This window comes from Lynx rufus, unplaced genomic scaffold, assembly GCF_022079265.1.
Source record: "Lynx rufus isolate CCGP_SWC_20201006 ecotype Redwood Valley unplaced genomic scaffold, mLynRuf1.p SCAF_22, whole genome shotgun sequence".
NCBI classification, from domain to species: Eukaryota; Metazoa; Chordata; class Mammalia; order Carnivora; family Felidae; genus Lynx; species Lynx rufus.
In genome coordinates, this window is record NW_025814837.1 from 19,268,866 (window position 1) to 19,289,048 (window position 20,183).

The following is a 20,183-nucleotide window of genomic DNA, read 5'->3' on the forward strand; positions in this document are numbered from 1 at the left end:
CACTTTCCAGTTCAAGTTAAAGCTCACTCTGCAGGTAAGGAAGAGCCAATGGCGGGGAGCAGAAGCTAGAAGATACTTTAAAGCAGGTTCTGCTCAAAGTGTAGTTTTGTGGATGAATTCCATTTCTCAAATGTTCTGATACCAGCCCCTGACAAGACAAGGGACTGCGACAGAATGTAAACCACCTTCAGTTCCAAACACACTGCGGAAGTGAGCCGATTTTTTTTTTCCTCCTAGCAATACTCTTGGTGAGAGAAGCAGTGTGCTTATTTTACATTCTGACACCAGCACTTATCTCATCCCGGCCTGGCACTTTGAGCAGCTTTGCTTCAGAGATCCTCTAATCCTGAAAAGCTCATTTTTTAAATGAGCACACCTCTGGAAAAGTGGGGTGACAGGCCTGAGGTCATAAAACTGATTAGTGGTCTCAGGGCAGGAACTCAGGCTGTTTGTTGGAAGTCTTTACCTCTCAGCACTGACTTTAAGTCAAATCAGCCTGAAAATCTGGGGTTAGAGATAAAAGGAGTTTTCAACGAGAGGGTTCCTACCTCAACATCAGATAGTGGGTGGTTTATTAAAGGCTCAGATCTAGAGAAATCTGCTCTTGTTTCCTACTGAGCTTTACCACCTTTGCTTTTCATGGAGGCTAATGGGATGGGAGGGATGTAAGGCTCTCTCCCCTCCTGAGCCCTGTTTTCTGAAGGAGGCATTCAGAAGGGAGTAAGGACCTTCCTATGGTCTGATGGAGGAGGAACATATAGGGCAGGGCTGGTTAGGACACAGTTCAGTTGTCAGACTCATACCTTCAGACTCTGCCTTTCCTGTACTCAGTACCTTCCTGCTAAACTACATTGTGTCCCATCCAAGTCTGCTCTTTCCTAAATGCTCCAAAAATAACCTCTCTCTCCATCCTCCACCCCAATCAGAACAAGAAGACTCATCTCAGCCAGATGTGGGATGAATGCGTTGAATCCTTTAGAATTTTTTCCTCACGTTGATAGGTCCAATTCAGCAATACCAACTGTTGTAAGTGGTGGGTACACAAAGGATTGTACAATTCTCTGTAGTTAAACAATTTTTCAAATAAAGAAAAATAATGTTTAACTGGGTGGCTCAATCAGGTGGGGCATCTGACACTTGAGTTTGGCTCAGGTCATGATCCCAGAGTCATGGGATCCAGCCCCAAGTTAGGCTCCATGCTCAGCTTAAGGTTCTCTCTCTCTCTCTGGGCACCTGGGTGGTTCAGTCGGTTAAGCATCCTACTTCGGCTCAGGTCATGATCTCATGGTTCATGAGTTCAAGTTCCACATCGAGCTCTGTACTGACAACTCAGAGCCTGGAACCAGCTTCAGATTCTGTGTCTCCTTCTCTCTCTCTGCCCCTCCCCTGCTCACACTCTGTCTCTGTCTCAAAAATAAATAAACATTAAAAAAATTTTTAAAAAAAAGATTCTCTCTCTCTCTCTCCCCTGCTCACATGCGTGCTCTCTCTCTCAAAAAAAAAAAAAAAGTTTAAATAGTTAAAGAATTTCTAGGAATAATAACAGTAATTTAATAGCCACCATTTATTGAATGCTTAATATGTGCCAGGTGAGCCTATAAGATATGCGATGTTTGACAGCACTTCCCTGTGCACTGCAAAGAATCCCTGTAGCACTAGATTTCCTTCTTCCCAAGTCGCTCTAGATCATTTTATCATTCTTGTCACTGCAGCCTCCTCCTCTCTTGGCTCAGCTCTCACCCTATTTCTTTATTTTTCTGCTCTCACCCTTTTTCTTTATTCTCCTGCTCTTTGCAGTTGGTTCTCAGCCCTGGCTGCACATTAGAATCCTCTGGGAAGCCTTAAGAAACTACTGATCCCTGGACCCCATCCTCCCCTCCCAGATTCTGATTCATTTGGTCTGGGGTGGAGTCCAAGTGTCTGTGATTTGTCTTAACATTCCCCAGTGAGTCTAAAGTACAGGCAGGACTGCAAACTGCTGGATGGTGGCAGCAAACCCAGACAGGGCAGGGCGGGCATGGGTCTTGCTTCTTAGGAGTTTGGACCAAAGGTAACTCCTGTCCACCTGAATGATCTGCTTTAAGCCACTTCATTTATTGGTATAACTGTGTAGCATGACTGCATATGCATGTAGCCATGTAGAACATTAGTGGGAATGTGGCACAAAGGCTATCTTGACCTCAGAGGTGGCCAGGAGATTTTCTGGAGCCCTTTGTTTTGTGGCAAGTTATTTCAAGAAAGGATCCAAGCCCAGGCACTTTTAGACACTTGGTCATTTTATATGTCTATCAGTGACTAGGTAAAATGATTATTCATTAAAGTGCTGGTTTGATTTATGTATGCATACTGTTGTTTTCTCTGACTCCTTACTTAACAAACGCATCTTCCAAAAATAAAATCAATTTTCCTAACGACAATTTTAACAAATGACTAGGTACTCATCCCAGGGTGGATGGAATGAAAACAAAACAGCAGCAACAACAAAAACATGCTGAAGAGATCAGTTAAGAAGCATGATTAGAAGCACCTGGGTGGCTCAGTCAGTTAGGTGTCTGACTCTTGATATCAGCTCAGGTCTTGATCTCAGGGTTGTGAGTTCAAGCCCCACATTGGGCTCTGCACTGGGTGCAGAGCCTAGTTTAAAAAAAAAAACAAAACATGATTAGTACTCTTATGGAAGGATTATTTCTTCTGGGGGCCTACATGCATATAAGAGTTACAGAGTTCCTTTAAGCAACATCTTGTCCAATATTTTAGTACAGGAGAGGAAATACTTGAGAGAGGAAGGCTGTGAAATGAAGTATTCTAAGCTCCTGATTATTATCAGACATTACAATAAAATAAAAGTGGAATTAAAATGATTTTTTTCCCTACTTTTAGCAAGTATTACTATCAAACTCCACTCATTGGGCCAGAGACCCTGTGGTTTGAGCAAAAGACTTGCCCCCATGTAGCACGCTACCTACACTTATGAGTTCATTGGCCAGCCAAAATTGAAATGATTTTTTTAAAAGACATTTAAATATCTGTGTCAGTTTTCATTTTACTAGACGGAAAACTAAAATCTTAGCTGGCCAGTTCAGTATTGGATGTGTGGCAGCTCCAGCACTGAGGAAAGGGTCCTGGGTTATGGCTTCTACTGCAGATTAGCAAATTAATCTCCTCCCAGAATAGCTAGGGAGAGTCAGGCTACCTGATTAACAGGGTGAATTTTAATTCGTTTCTAGACCAGAAAAAAAAACCCGTTTTTAAATGAAATTTGTATTTTAAAACAAATGACTTCTAAACCAGGACAGGAAAATTCTCCTGCAGGTTAGGGAGAACTCAGTTGTCTATTTTTTGGAAGTTGATTAAGGATAGATTATATGTAGTCCATAGATAAATACAAAATATATGCTTTATTCTTTTCCCATCTGTTACGTGTGAATAATTAAGAATTCATTTTACTTCATTATTCTCTTTAATGACTTGTTAAAATTAACCTCTAAAAGCCATTAAACAAATTACTATTGTTTCTCTGTGATCATAGCAGCAGTTGAAAAATCTTGGTTTGTAATTATTTCAAGTTATTACAACTTATAAAATATTTATGCCTGAACATCTGCTGGAAGGTTATCTATCCTTTAGATTTTCTTCACTTTTCCAGAAAACCTTTCACATCCACATGTGAAGAGAGTTTTCACCATCCAGCTGAATCCTGTGAGGTCTCCCTTAATCCCTTTTCTCATTAGATATGGCTTACTTTACCTCTGTTCTGGAAGCATGGAAAAAGACAGGAATTACTGCAATAGGATTAGTTGCTGGTTGCATTAGTAGCCCTAGCAACTGAGAATTAACTAACGTTTTGTCTAAAAAGCCGCTAGTTATATTTTTAGACCTGAAGGAAATGTCTGCCAGCCCTGCCAATTCAATGTATTGGCCCCCTTAGTGTCTTTGCTATGTACCCTGGATGAATCCTTTCTTTAGTGAGACTCAAGTCCTGTGACAAAAGAAGGGAAATGATATTTCCAATTGGAACCATCAAGTAGCAAAAGGTCTTGTGATATAACCACATAGTTTTGCATATCAGAAGTTACTCATCAGGTCTTTTCATTTTTCAGTCCTGTGTATCTCAGTTCGGTTTGGACAAGTATTTTCTTGACTGTCAGAGATAGAGGCGAGTAAGATAGTAATAGTACGGACCAGGAGCAGACTGGCTGAGACAATTAGGGGTAGAATTGGGAACGGCTGTGAGGTCACTGGAGACCAGGGGCCGAGTCTTTCCTTTTCTCTGACATTTAATCAACTCGTGATTTCATGCCTTGACAGTGAAGGACACTTGGCAGATGAAGTTCACACAGGTAGTAAGGATAATATGAGGCCAGCAACAAGACAATAGTGGTGTCTCACTGACCTGAATTTGTACCTGTGAAGAAATAGGAAAAAACAGAGCTGGAAAAGCAGCTTGACATATTGTGGAGGGCCTTGAACACATGGCAGAAGAATTTGTCCTTCAGTCAGTCATCAGTGGAAAGCTAATGAAGAATTTTAAGCAAAAATACTGTCATGATTAGAGCTAGAAATGCTCTTTAGGAAGATTAATCCATCAGTGAGTGGGATATATGATAATGGATGGTTATGAGGAAAGACTGGGAGTTAACTAGTGAAGAGGTTACTGCGGCAGTTCCAGTGAGAGGTGGAAAGTCCTGGTAGCCAAGACAGCAGGTACCATACCTTTGTCACATCCTCACCTTTATGGCACTTAACCATTCCCATGCACGGCTACCTGATGGCTTCTACCTGAAAGCACTCACATCTCTTTGACTGGGGCCTCTCTAGCTACTGGAGCCTGCTGGACTGTACTCCGGGCCAACCAGGAGTTAACAGCCTCCAGGAGCAGCCTTCAACCAGTGCCTGAAGGGAACTAGTGGAACCCATCTATCTCACCACTCATTTGGATAATTTTGAACCACATTCACACAGTCTGCCAAAGTGCCTCAGAGGATTGGGTCCCTGTTGCCCACAGCCACAAACTGTTTAGTCACATATGCTTTATTGACTTCCTACCTTCCCTGACACACTTCACCACTCCTCTACTGGTGCTCCCTGCTACCACCTTCCAAATAAATTGCTTGCACTCACATCCTGTCTCAGGGGCTCTTCTAAGGGAATCTAATATACCAGGCCTTTACTAGAGTGGAAAGAAGGGGTTTCTGGCATTTCCTGCAAAAGACACTGAGGAGGAAGAAACTAGAGGATTTGGCAGTTTACTGACTATAAGATTAAGGGAGAGGGAGAAGGCATTGCCACCGACAGTTTTAACTAGGAAAATATAGGTGTCATTTATTTTTAAAATGGGAAGTTAGGGGGCACCTGGGTAGCTCAGTTGGTTAAGTGTCCAACTTTTGATTTCAGCTCAGGTCATGATCTCACAGTTATGGGATCAAGCCCCACATTGGGCTCTGCACTGAGCATGGAGCTTGCTTAAAATTCTCCCTCTCTCTCCCTCACCTTCTTCCTCTCTCTCCGTCTTCCTGTCCTCTACTCAAGCACAGTCACACTTTCTCTCTAAAAAAAAAAAAAAAAAAAGTTAAGGGGCGCCTGGATGGCTGAGTAGGTTAAGCGTCTGACTTCAGCTCAGGTCATGATCTCGTGGTCCGTGGGTTCGAGCTCTGCATGAATAGACTCATATGTAATAAAAATACCAAGGATGGATTTCTTCACCTAAATTCTTGTGACAAATTGTGCAGTCACTGTGAATGAGCATGGTAGTAGATATTATTCCATTTAGATTTTACAAATGCATTTAAATCAAAATATTTTTTAAAGTATCTCATCTTAGGGGTGCTTGGGTGGCTCAGTCGGTTAAGCGCCTGACTTTGGCTTAGGTCATGATCTCATGGTCTGTGACTTCAAGCCCTGCATTGGGCTCTGTACTGACAGCTCAGAGCCTGGAACCTGCTTCAGATTCTGTGTCTCCCTCTCTCTCTCTCTGGCCCTTCCCTGCTCGTGTACTTTCTCTCTCAAAAATAAATAAATGTTGGGGCGCCTGGGTGGCGCAGTCGGTTAAGCGTCCGACTTCAGCCAGGTCACGATCTCGCGGTCCGTGAGTTCGAGCCCCGCGTCGGGCTCTGGGCTGATGGCTCAGAGCCTGGAGCCTGTTTCCGATTCTGTGTCTCCCTCTCTCTCTGCCCCTCCCCCGTTCATGCTCTGTCTCTCTCTCTCCCAAAAATAAATAAACGTTGAAAAAAAAAAATTTATAAAAAATAAATAAATAAATAAATGTTACAAAGAATTTTTTTACATAAATAAAGTATCTCAGCTTAGCTGATATATTTATGATTTACATAAATAAATAAAGTATCTCGATTAGCTGATAAGGTATACCAGGAGTCATTTAACTTCTCTCAACTCAGTTTCCTGTATAAAATAGACATAATAAGGGATCTTCTCAGGGTTTTGTTTTGTTTTGTTTTTTAAATACTTTTTTAGGGGCGCCTGGGTGGTGCAGTCGGTTAAGCATCTGACTTCAGCCAGGTCACGATCTCGCGGTCCGTGAGTTCGAGCCCCGCGTCGAGCTCTGGGCTGATGGCTCAGAGCCTGGAGCCTGTTTCCGATTCTGTGTCTCCCTCTCTCTCTGCCCCTCCCCCGTTCATGCTCTGTCTCTCTCTGTCCCAAAAATAAATAAAAACGTTGAAAAAAAATAAATAAATAAATAAATAATTTTTTAATGTTTATTTTTGAGAGAGAAAGAGCACAAGCGGGCAAGGGGCAGAGAGCGAGGGAGACACAGAATCTGAAGCAGGCTCCAGGCTCTGAGCTGTCAGCACAGAGCTTGACGCAGGGCTCAAACCCACAAACTGTGAGATCATGACCTGAACTGAAATCAGAAGCCTAACTGACTGAGCCACCCACGTTCCCCTTCCTCAGGGTTTTGTAGACACAAATTTAATTATTTAATAATTGTTCACCATTGTAAATCTTGTTAGGTTAACTCTCTTGTTTGGAGAGTTTCATATTTGCAGACCTCAGAAAGATGATAGTAGGCAATGTGTAGTGTTTTAGGCTTGAGATTAGTTGGAGGAATCATTAAAAACTGTGGCTTTCTCAGGCTTCTCATTAACAATTGAATGCTGAGCGAACATAGCCTTCCTATTCCCATCATGGTTTATTGGAATAGTAGAGTCAGGATGGTACAGGTAACTGTTTTTATTAAAGCAATGTTACCAGATTCCTCTCCATGTTATTCAGTTTCTAGTTATTTGGTCTCACATATACACACACATATTCATATACACATTCTCATTTATTCTACAGAGAGGACTGCCCTCTCCTCCCACAGCTCAGACAAAGCATTTGTGAAGCTTTCCTGCCGGAAACAGAGCTCTTATTGATGAAGTTCACATGAAAAACATTTGTTTCAATGCATCATGTATTGAGGCATAATCACCTTTACATAATATAACATTTTAAGTGTTCGTTGCAGTGTAGTGCAGCTGGTGCTATATGGATATATTATTGTAAAACAACATATTTAATAAATACAACTGGACATTCCTTTATCGAGAGTGAAGGCAGTGCCAGAAAACCACACTCACTCACTGGTAGACAACACTCAGGATAAAGAAAGCAGTTCCCGAGGCACCTGGGTGGCTCAGTTGGTTAAGCACCCGACTTCAGTCATGATCTCGCGGTTCGTGAGTTTGAACCCCACGTTGGGCTCTGTGCTGACAGCTCAGAGCCTGGACCCTGCTTCAGCTCTCTGTCTCCCTCTCTCTCTGCCCCTTCCCCGCTCATGCTCTGTCTCTCTGTCTCTCAAAAGTAAATAAACATTGAAAACAAATGTAAAAAACAAAAAAAACAGTCCCCCAGTTAGAAAGCAGCCACAATTAAAAATTTTCGTGGCATTATTGTAAAGTCTCTTTTGTTTGCTTGTTTTTTTAATTAATCAATTACTTTGGTTTTGTCAGGCATAATTTTTTTTTTTTTTTCAAAATAAAAGTGTAACTTTTCACTGTTTCTTTCTAAATTGATCCTGTTCTTGTTAAATTGGAGACACATTTGAGTTTGGTACTGTGTATTCTATTTAAGGTATTTGTATCAGTCTTGCCCTGTTTTTGTCAAGCCTTCCTTGCATGACCAAAGTCTTCTGGTCAGTGCCAACTCAGATCGTGTTGACTTTATATGGAATATGTGTGAACTGCAAGATATGAATATGATAAATTATTATTTTTCATAGTATGTGCAAACAAAGGTTATTTTCTCATGTTTATGTCTTCTTGATCTTTTTACATTTCTGCATTATGCAAATCATTAGCCTCATAATTTTAAATTTTGTGCTTTACCTGTCTCTGCTTACAGACACCAAGGACTTACTGTTGTGCTAACACTGAAGACTTGGAGACAGTTATTCACCACGTGCACAGTCTGTACCCTTCTGCTCCTTTCCTGGCAGCAGGGGTTTCAATGGGAGGGTAAGGTTTTTCCTTTCTAAAATGTCTGACAGGGGTAGCTCATTTGGTTAAGCTCCAACTTTTGGTTTCAGCTCAGGTCATGATCTCACAGTTTCACGAATTCAAACCCCATGCCAAGCTCTGTGCTGAGAGCATGAAGCCTGCTTGGGATTCTCTCTCCCTCGCTCTCTCTCCCTCCCCCACTTGAACTCACTCTGCCTCTCTCAAAATAAATAAAATTTAAAAACATTTTTTTAATCAAATAAAATGTCTGAGAGAGAAGTGGACTTACAGACTGCTTCTTTCAGAACTCTATAAACTACATAGGCATTTTAAAATAAATGTTTGATTATTTTTGTCTTATTTCACCATGTACGGTTGAATGAATGAAGTAATTAATTCAGGTGACTTTTAATTTTTCCTTGGCAACCAGTCTCTGTGGTGAAAAGGATACAAGTATCTCCTTGGGATACTAGGATTTTGTGAGCCTGAAGGCTTATTGGAATCCCATGATGTTGATTCCCATCACTCGACAGCTGCCATGTTGACCTTCAGATTCCCTAATGTACTCCCAGCCGTCCTTGTAAGTGCGTCCGCCAGCACCACACAGGAAGCTGACCTTGTAGTCTGACTTTCATCATTCCAGTCATAGAAGTAATCACTTCTTGCTCTCTCCAGCTGAAGAGACCTTCAAAACTGTTTTTCTCCAGGTGTGGTGTTTTTGTTTGTTTTGTTTTGTTGCTGGGCAGATGGACCTACCCTGGAATGCTCTCCTAGAAACTATGAAGTTTTATTGTTAACCCTACTCCAGCTGCTATTTTAAGCATATGAATATTATAATTTGTGCTTCTTGCAGTTACATTGAGGATTATTTGGAATATTTATGCCATGTTTACTCATTTCCACTAATAATTGTTTATCTTTTTTTGTTCTAGTGATTATGAACTTAATAATCTGGCAAAATTTTAATTATCTGGCATTTTATCATGCTTAGATTCCCTAAGCTCTTGTCCAGAAGTACTTTTTTAAATCAGCAAACACATGAGATAGAAAGTGTATTTTTTCTTAATTTTGTCATTGATTTATCTGCCATTTCAATTTTCAGAACATCTTAGGAGTATATTTACCTGAAAATGAATAGGCTTTACAAATAATAGATTCCGAAAAATAGTCTGTAACCACAGCTTTTTAGATTCTGAAAAACATAAAACTAAGAAGAAAAGAATACATTTCTTACATTAGCATGGAAGGTCTGACTTGACCTACTAAAAAGGAAGAAATCTGAATCAGTGCAGAAAATCCAGGCAGAATCTGTGAATTGTGCTCAGTGTACTTCTTTCCTTTGCTCCATAATGTGAGCCATAGAGGACAGGGTGCCAGCTGAACTTTTTCCCTTAATCATATAAATTCTTGACTTTTTAAAGGCCAGACCTTACATAAACAGGCCCAGATTCTCTATTCAGAAGCTCCTGGGAAATGCCTATTCATGTCCCTTTGAAGCCTCAGTGCCTGAAGGCAGAACTTGACCATTAGCCTTTGCAGCTGATTGAATATTAATGTCTTGTAAATTGTTTGAAGGAAGCACCCTTTCTAGTTGCCTAGCACTGTGACACGTTCCCAAGTGGGCTTACCACTTGGGGATGTTTTACAGCTTGACACATTTTTTTTTCTTTTGGAAATGCAACAGACAAAAATGTAGTCTGTTGAAGATCCTAACATCCAGTGCCCTTGTAGACTGGATTAATCCCCATACCTGTGATGCCTGTGACCCAGTAGGGGATTTAAGCCAGAACTGAGTCTAGCCAAGGAATTCATGTCATTCTAGACCCAGTCAAGTTTCAGTCTCCCAATGAGATGATAAACAAGCTTTAAAGAATGTATTTAAAATTCACATAAAAGTGAAGAGAATAATGATCTCCCATATATACTAATAAGCTGGTTTCAATAATAATCAACCTTCTTCATACAGCTTCAAAAATTATCAACTCACAGATAATCTTGTTAATCAGTCTTACCCTCCATTCCTCCCCAATTCTGATTATCTTAAATAAATCTCATCTATCATGAGATTTATATCATTTATAAATATTTCAGTAGGTAATTTCTAAGAGGTGATTTCTCTTTAAAGCACACACACACACTGGTATCAGACCTGAACAAAACTAACAGTTTCTAAAAATCATCAAATCAAATATTTTGTCAGTGTCACATTTCTTCGACTTTTGGTTGGTTGGTTTTACAGTTTAAGTTAAGAACCAGATAAGGTCCATAATTAGGGTTGATATGCCTCTTAATCTCTTAATTCTGGATTCTTTTCTCTCTCTCTCTCTCTCTCTCTCTCTCTGTCTCTTTTCTTTTGGTGAAAAAATGGAGTCCTTTTTCTGTCAAAGTAAAACAAACTGTTTTGGAGTAACATCTTGGTATTATTTTGCTCTTGAATAATAGCCAAGGAGTATCCCCCCCTACTTGGTCATGAATACTACCGATCCTTCCTACTCCTGAGAGCTTCCCTTCCAACCCTTCCAATTTGCCCATTATTTTACTGACATGCAGGCACTCTCTGACTTCAAAACAAAGAATAGGGCCACCAAAATTAAGACCCTAGAATGAACCCTTCACAGAAGAGTAAACATTATTCTTTAAATGACTTAGTGAACCACAGAACCTTATACCAGGAGTACAGTCATCATCATCATCATCATCGTATTCTTATTCTTATTCTTATTATTATTATTATTATTTTAGGAGTACAGTCATTATTAAGAGTCATTTGCAAAAGCAAAACAAAAATCTCCACTTTTGATTTAAAACCTCATCACACTCACTCTGCAAGCCAGTTGGTTTGGGAAAGAGAATGAGACAATTTTTACCCATTTCTCCTATTTCACAACCTCGGCAATTGGAGAAATAAAGAATGGAAAATACAATGAGAAGCAGAATTTAGGCTGTCGTCCCTTTTTTAGTTGGCAATGGTAAACTTATATTTCTGACATTAGTGTTAGATTAAACCCCATTCTCGTTCCTTTTACCAAAATAGAACTAGATTAAAATTGGGAAAATTGATGGAATCAAAGGAAAAGTGGAAAATGTGTGATAGATAAGGACAAAGAATAGGAAAGAGTTGGAAGAGAAAATAAGTGATTTGGGGGCCAAAAGCTCTGCCATAACTCAGCAAGTCTAACTCTACACTAGGAAGCCCTTTGGAGACTTACTTTAGAGGGCAAGGGCTCAGAGGCAACCAGGATGCCCACACAGACCCATTACTCACAATCTCCAGGGCTAAACCCACACATCTGTAATAGTTCTGAAAGCTCCGCAGGTGATTCCAATGTGCAGCCACATCTGAAAAACCACTCCTTCTTGCTCTCTCATCTATGCCAAGGGTTGGCAAACCATGGCTCGCAGGTCAGATCTGGCAATCTGTCTGTTTTTGTACAGTCCAAGAGCTAAGAATGGTTATTATATTTTTAGATGATTGAAAAAAAAAACCAAAAGTAGAATAGTTCATGTCATGTGAAAATTATGTGAAATTTATTTAAATTTCATCCATGCAGAATGTTTTGTTGGAGCACAGCCATGTCCATTCACCTATATATTGTCTACAGCTGCTTTTGCAGTACAATCACAGAGTTGGGTATTTGTGACAGAGACTGTATGGCCAGGAAGGCCTAAAATATTTACTGTGTGGCTAATTATAGAAAAGTTTGCCTGAAACACCCCTCACATACTAAAACTAAACATTCACCTAGAGACTGAGGTCCAAAGATTTGTATATTTTTAATCATTATCATTTTGTTATCAATATCATTTTGATAATCTATGTGGCCTGGACATTAGAAACATTCTGTTGGGAGCACCTGGGTAGCCCAGTCGATTAAGTGTCCGATTCTTGACTTCAGCTCAGGTCACCCTCTCACAGTTTGTGAGTTCAAGCCCCCTGTCGGCCAATGCCCTGATATTGCAAGCCTGCTCGGGATTCTGTCTCCCTTTCTTTGCCCCTCCCCCACTTGTTCTCTATCTGTCTCTCAAAATAAATTAAATTAAGCTTTAAAAAAAAAGAAATTAGATGTCTTGAGAGATACAACAAATTAATCACTAAGTTTCCTGTTTCTCTCCATTTTAGTATGCTGCTTTTGAATTACTTAGGCAAAATTGGGCCAAAAACTCCATTGAAGGCAGCTGCAACTTTTTCAGTTGGTTGGAATACTTTTGCTTGCTCTGAGTCGTTGGAGAAACCACTCAACTGGCTGCTTTTTAATTACTATTTGACAACCTGCCTCCAGTCTTCAGTTAATAAGTGAGTCATCTTTTAACATCTGACATCTTCAAACTTTTTGGATTACATGCCCCAACAGAAAAAAGTTGTAAAGTATAACACTGCTAATACTTGTATATTTATGTTTGCACTATATGCATTTACTAACCCAAATATTCTTTGTTATAAATATATACAAAAAATAAATATTTTAAGTATAAGCTAAAAATATAGGTAAAAGTTATAATGTTTTCTTTCTGTATCCCAGTGCACTGTCTTGTACAACCTGTAGGGTATGTGTCCCCACTTTGAAGATCACTGTTCTAAATTATTCTAAAGGACTAAAAGCATTAGCATTGAATGTGTTGAGTAACATTATACTCTGTTTCCCTAGTTCTTCTACCTATTGCTAATCTTATCAGTACCGAATTCTTTCCTAGGTAGTAAGCAATGTTATTAAGTGTTATTAGTGCTGAATAATGTAGTTTCTTAAGCATATGCTTGCAAACATGATATATTTTAGAAGCTTAGGAAAATGCACTTGGATATTCTCAGCCCACACATTTCTTAAGATTATCAGAACACTATGTTTGCATTAGTTTTTCTGGAATTGTTTGTGTATCTTCTAACATTTAAATTGGTGTGATAACAGAGAACAGAGGTGTCTCTGTTTCTATTTTGATGACTATTACCATCTATTTTTAGGTGAATTGATCAATGTAATATAAATGCTAAATAAAAAGTATAGTTAATTGGTACATGACTTCTTGAAAACCATAATTATCCCAAAAGTTGACATTAAACATTGGATTAAACTTAACCTACTTATTAAATTACAGATGTTGAGTATAAAATATTGATTAAAATATTTAAAAATTAGATCACTAATTACTCATCACTGAAATGGGGCACAGTAGTAAGAAAAGTGAATGATCTGAATTAAAGTATCAGTTATATAAGAAAAATGACCACTATTTAGGTTTGCCTGGCTGGCTCAGTCAGTAGAGCCTGCGACTGTTGTTCTCAGGGTCATGAGTTCAAGCCCCACAGTGGGTATAGAGCTTACTTAAAATTAAATAAATAAATAAATAAATAAAATATGTTTAAAAAGAAAGAAAAATGACCACCAGCTAAAAAATAATCACACAAAATATAACTTTTAATTTTCAATATAGCAACTTAAAAATAATGTCTTCAAATGGTTTATCCAATTGAAAGCTTCTGGCTTAAGTAAGGCCTTTTTGGCCAAATTGATTTAACAGCAACAGTGTGTAGGTACAAGTTGTTATGAAACAATATTTACATTTATTATTACAAAACTAGTTATAATATCTTTCAGTAAAGAAAAAAGTACTCTTAAAAAATGTCTTTAGGATAAATATCAATGTACTTAAGTCTGATTAAGTAAATAGTTACTGAGTACCAACTTTGTGCCCTAACATAAAACAGTGTTAGACTGTTTTGTTATTTATTATTATGTATTTTAGGTCTGATTGAGATAGCAATATCCTCAATTTTTTTTACCTTAATTTTTTACCTTTAAAATTATTTTGTTGCAGGCACCGGCATATGTTTGTAAAACAAATCGACATGGATCATGTCATGAAGGTAGGAGAGAAACTTTATTTAATATTTTTATTTCCTCTTTGGATTCCAGGAGTAGAAATAATCTGTTTTTATTTTTCAGGCTAAATCCATTAGAGAGTTTGATAAGAGATTCACTTCAGTCATGTTTGGATACCGAACAATCGATGATTATTATACTGACGCCAGCCCTAATCGTAGACTAAAATCAGTAGGAATTCCAGTGTTGTGTCTGAATTCTGTGGATGATGTTTTCTCACCAAGTCATGGTAAAATTAACTTATTTGTATACATTTTGACATGAATTAACGGGGTTCTTTTTAAATTTTAATTATTTTTGAGGGAGAGAGGGAGAAGGCACATGCACGCCAGGGCAGGGAAGGGCAAAGAGAGATGAGGACTGAGGATCCGAAGGGGGCTCTGTGCTGACAGCATCGAGTCTGATGCGGAGCTCAAACCTGTGAACCATAAGATCATGACCTGAGCCGAAATTGGATGCTCAACTGATTTAGCCACCCAGGCACCCCTGAATTAACAGTTTTAAAATACTGTTCTCTTTAAGAAAATACAGTAATGAGAAGTAAAATATCAGACATATAAAATGTTTTCCACTGGAATAGAAAAAAATTACTAAATACTCATAATTTATATCTAAATTTCTGAGATCACTTTAAAAAGTTTCACAGACGCTTATCTAGTTAATTGTGAGAGGTTTAGAATCAATTATGACTGAAATATTTTGCTTGTTCTCATTTTTTATAACTTTTCCTTCTTTAATCTTTTTTTTTTTTAACATGTATTTATTATTGAGAGACAGGGACAGAGCATGAGCAGGGGCGGGGCAGAGAGGGAGAGACACAGAATCTGAAGCAGGCTCTAGGCTCTGAGCTGTCAGCACAGAGCCTGACGTGGGGCTCGAACTCCTTGCCTTACAAGTCTATTGTCATCACTTGGCTTTTCTTCCTGAGCTTCTTAAGCAGAAGACTTTGACATTTTTTCCCCCCTTTTAACCTGGAAGAAAACTTGAGACCTTATAAACATGACGTCCTTGAATATCTCAATGAGTGTAGCACATTCGGTCCCATCTGAAAAGAAACAGTCTTTGTTTTCCCCCTGGATACCGTATAAAAAAAATTATGCCCAAATCAACTTTCTTGCCCTCTTAATTTAAGAAATATGGAATTTGGGAGGTGCCTGGGTGGCTCAGTCGGTTAAGTGTCCAACTTCGGCTCAGGTCATGATCTCACGGTTTGTGAGTTCGAGCCCCGCATCATGCTCTGTGCTGACAGCTCAGAGCCTGGAGCCTGCTTTGGATTCTGTGTCTCCCTCTCTCTGCCCCTCCCCTGTTCATGCTCTGTCTCTGTCTCAAAAATAAATAAAACATTAAAAAAATTAAAAAAAAGAAATATGAATTTGGTAGCAAAGATATATACGCATGGGCTGGTATACTGAAGCAATACAAGATGATTAGAAGTCATCATAAGGATCAGTAGACTCAATCTCTAATTTTTTTCTAATGAAATTTCACAAAGCTTTTTATACATTTTTGTTCTCATTTCTCCCCTAAACACTTTAAAAACATATTCCCAAGTACTTCGTTAAAAAAAAATAATAATCTGATTACAAACACAGCACATGTGTAGTGTCAAAATTTCAGAAAATCCCCAAAGTGTATAAAAATAAAAATCACCTATCATCTCTGCAGGAGATGTCATTTTTATATGTGATTTATGATTAATCACAAGTAATTTTAGATGGCTGGAACTTTTTGGCCTTTCACCACATACCAAGAAATGAAACAGTGAACTTTAGTATTAGTTGAATTGCATGGTGGTTATTTAGCCTATATTCATTGGATTAAGAAAGTCTACTATTTCTCCTTCTTTTTTAATATTTCACAGACCCTTCTTTTACCAACAAAAACTTCCCAGCATTTTAACCTGCCCCATTTGATTGAAATTTAAACTCATCATTTCCTATTCTTGCCCAAGCCCTTAAGATAGTCTTGCCACATTGAAATAGGAGACAATTGTCTGCATTCTGAGAGCGCAGGCAGCCAGCATCTTTCACATGACTCAAACGTGGCACAGCCTTTTGTTCTTCTGGTATGTCTGTAACTGTCGGTGTTATAAATTCCTGAGTGTATCCAGAGTGTGAAATTGGAGCTCATAATAATTTCATCAGAGGCAAATGAAGCATTCTAAATTGAAGCCTTTAATGTGAGGTGAAAAAGGAAAAACAAAAATAGTATGTCATTTCACCTGCCCCTCCCCTTAAGCTCACACACCTTATCCCAAGATAGGAAGTACTCTTTAGGTGGGGCCGGCTAAGGATAAGAGTTCAGAACCCCTTTGGGCAAGGGCTTGGCTTGCCAGGCCTTGATTTAGAGTCTCTAAGTTTATTCTTCAGGGAGTGTTGTGAAGGTCAAACAGAGCATCATCTGAACAGGCAGTTTGGGCACAGCAGCAAGACCCTTGGAAGGGTCTCAGTTCTCCTAGAGTGTGTCAGCTTCCTTTCCTTCATTAGAAGGGTATGGGGGTAGGGAGATCTTACCTTTAATTAGCTAATTTACCTTTAAGACTCTACCCAAGATATGAAGGTCTAAATACTGCAACAACCACGTTACCTTAATTAAGGAGATAAGATTTAGCAGTATCTGAAATTAAAACACTTCTTATGCCAGGTAGTGATTCACTATAGATCTTAAATCAAAACAGTTTACTGAACTCCAAGTGTGGGAGAAAGAAATAAGAATAAAACAACTTTAATTCACATCCTTTAGTAGATTTTGTAGAGTATATGAAAAGATTGTCATTGCGAGTGAATTATTTAAATATTGCAACTATATTTTCAAAATAAAATTTTTCTTTCTCCTTACTATGAATAGAAACTCAGACAAGGAAGAAAAAGAAAAATCACCAACGTTTAACCACCCAAATATAAACACTGTTATCACTTCGGAATATTTTATTCCACTCTTTTTTGCTATCTGTATATATTTTTACTACATAAATCATTGTTTAATTTTGAGTCCTTAATATTGCCAACAATTGTATTGGCCCCTCAGGAATCTAACTTCATGTAAAATTAACCAAAGTCATACATAATGAATTTATAACTCTTACAAAGGTGAGAAGATTGTTGTTGCTTTTTTGTTTTTCCTGGTGTAATACCTAAGTGGGAATCTTATAGCATAATGTAAGTATTCACCATTCCTTCCATTACCTTACTTTAATTTCTCAAAACAAGACTAGGCCTTTTTATACTTTTATGTTATGATTAAACACTTGGATTGATTCTTCCAAAAATGATGGTTCAGTACGTAACTGTAAACATGATCTGTTATAAGAATGCATATGGTTGTGGGGAGCCTGGGTGGCTCAGTCAGTTAAGACTTTGGCTCAGGTCATGATCTTGTGGTTCATGAGTTCGAGCCCTGTGTCAGGCTCTGTGCTGATAGCTTGAAGCCCTGGAGCCTGCTTCAGATTCGGTGTCTCCCTCTCTCTCTGCCCCTCCCCCCCTCAAAAATAAATAAATATTTAAAAAATTAAAAAAGAAAAAGAATGTAGATGGTTGATATAAAGTAGACTTATTCCATTAGCTGTACTAATTACAAATATTTATTTATGTAACAGTGTTTCAGTTTATAATGATTAGAAATGATAAAAGCATGTACTATTCCTAACAGGAACCAGTAATAATTATATATTTTCCTTTCTCCTTTCCTTCTCTGACCTCCCCCCTTCCCTTATCTTTTTTTTTTTTTCCCCAAGCTATTCCAATTGAAACTGCCAAGCAAAACCCTAATGTTGCTTTGGTCCTTACTTCTTATGGAGGCCATATTGGTTTTCTGGAGGGAATCTGGCCAAGGCAGTCCACTTACATGGATCGAGTCTTCAAGCAGTTTGTTCAGGCCATGGTGGAGCATGGACATGAACTCTCTAGCATGTAGTTGTTTAGGTGCATTTTGTCTGAACTACCATGTAAAGGCAGCTCAGCTTAGTGCACAAATCTTAACTACTGTATATAAAGCAGATATGCCAGCAGGTAGTGAAGAGGTCCAGAATGACTTGCAAAAACTTTTTTGGGGAAACAAAACAACTTTGTAGAAAGAAATGAAATATAGATTTAGACTGTAACTTATGTAGATTTTATTTTTACTATGCCTTACCAAGTATGACCTTAAATAAAGTAGTCAAACATGGAATCGCACTTAACCAAAACTATTGTGTAAAAAGATTTTAATTCCTCAGGGTTTTAATTTAGGCCAGTATTTTTTTAGATGACTCATTTTAGGTGATTTAATGGTACTTTAATAACTGTTAAGAGATTTGGGTTATTTGAATGTAAGTTATAAGTTGGCACATTCCTAAGGGTATTTATACCCAATGATGATAATGTGAAGACTGAAATAAGATAAAATACAATGCGCTATATCTTTTGTGTATTCTAACTTTGAAAGGCAGATGCAAAAATGTTAGATTGACTTCTGTACATGCTCTTTTACTCTGATAATATTAAATTAAGGCTGACTTATGTTTTATAACAATTATACTTTACATGCTTATTTTTAAAATAGTATATGTGTATACATATATATCAATATATTAAAATAAATTCTATCATTTTAAATTGTTTCTTTGTAAGTCTTTATAAAAAAATAATCCCTAGAAATTAATTTATGATAATTTCATGAATGCATTAGTAAGAAATATTAAAACTGTTTTGTTTCACTGTTCCCAGAATATGGGGTTCACATCATTTGTACTAATTAAAAATACTTTTAGCTTCGGGAAACTTGTCTAACAGTGACTTAGGAATTATGATATTTAACTATCTTGCATTATTAAACGTCTTCAGGTAGACCAGGGCTGGTGTGTTACTGGTGTCATCAAGGACTCAGGCTTTTTCTGCCTCCTCTCCATCCTTAGCAGGGGGGACAGTTTCTCCAGAACACAGGATGTCTGCTGCAGCTCAGCCATCAGGTTTGTGTGTTCAGAGAAGGAAAAGTGGGAAGGATGGGGCCAGACATATCAGATATAAGACTTGCACTTATATCCATTGGCTGGAACTGTGTCACATGGCCATCCTGGTTGAGAAGGAAGGTGGGAAATCAAGTATGTCAACTTTTCCATTTGCAGTGTAGGCAAGCAAGGGAGAGGGGATTAGAAATGGTTGTTGGGCTAGCCAGCCCAGAGTGATAGCCTCCATACCATTCAATATCTTTTGGTTTTTTGGGTTTTGTTTTTTGTTTTTGTTTTTGTTTTTTACTATTTCCACCTATTTGCCCAGGTATCACATTAAATGAGCCATGTACAAACAAGCATACTAACACAAAGTTGTTTCCTAGAAATGCCACTTTTTGGAGAGTTCCTGATAATGTACTTGTAGACTCCCTTATAACTGTGTCTAGGATGATAGCACTGATAATACCAGAGCTTTGTTTGTCTGTACAACATATATTCTGATTCAATAGTAATAATTACTTTCAGTCTGTATGGTTCATGTGGAACTGATCCTGCCTTTCAGAGTTTTCTTCTAAATTTTAAACAAATTATATCAAGAAAATTGTCTACCCATTGACCAGTGCTAGAATTGGGGAGGTAGCTCCTTACCTCCCTCTCCATATAAAAATTAATTCCAGCTAGATTAAAGAGTTAAACATTTTTTAATTCCATAAAAGTACTAGATGAAAACATGGGAGGTTATTTTTATTATTTTATTTTATTTATTTTAAATTTATTTCAAGAGAGAGAGAGAGCACATGTGAGTGTGGGAGGGGCAGAGAGAGAGGGAGAGAGAATCCCAAGCAGGCTCTGTGCTGACTGCAAAGGGGCTCAGTCTCACAAACCATGAAATTATGACCTGAGCCAAAATCAAGAGTCAGTGGCTTAACCTGACTGGGCCACTCA

At 38.3% G+C, this 20,183-nt stretch overlaps 1 protein-coding gene and 1 non-coding gene across 3 annotated transcripts in view; one reads left to right on the forward strand and one right to left on the reverse strand.

The window, feature by feature from the left end:
* The window catches only part of ABHD3 (abhydrolase domain containing 3, phospholipase), a 38,641-nt gene extending 19,748 nt beyond the window's left edge, over positions 1 to 18,893 (forward strand). For both annotated transcript variants that reach the window (XM_047087068.1, XM_047087067.1), the window contains 5 exons: positions 8,341 to 8,453; positions 12,556 to 12,729; positions 14,247 to 14,295; positions 14,375 to 14,540; positions 18,045 to 18,893. In XM_047087068.1, coding sequence (XP_046943024.1) covers positions 8,341 to 8,453; positions 12,556 to 12,729; positions 14,247 to 14,295; positions 14,375 to 14,540; positions 18,045 to 18,223 — 681 coding nt within the window. In that variant the 3' untranslated portion in view covers positions 18,224 to 18,893. The remainder of the gene's footprint in view (positions 1 to 8,340; positions 8,454 to 12,555; positions 12,730 to 14,246; positions 14,296 to 14,374; positions 14,541 to 18,044) is intronic.
* LOC124517671 (small nucleolar RNA SNORA62/SNORA6 family) lies at positions 2,873 to 3,019 on the reverse strand. Its single transcript, XR_006963531.1, has one exon. It is a non-coding gene; the product is annotated as a small nucleolar RNA SNORA62/SNORA6 family (small nucleolar RNA).
* Positions 18,894 to 20,183: the final 1,290 nt, after the last annotated feature.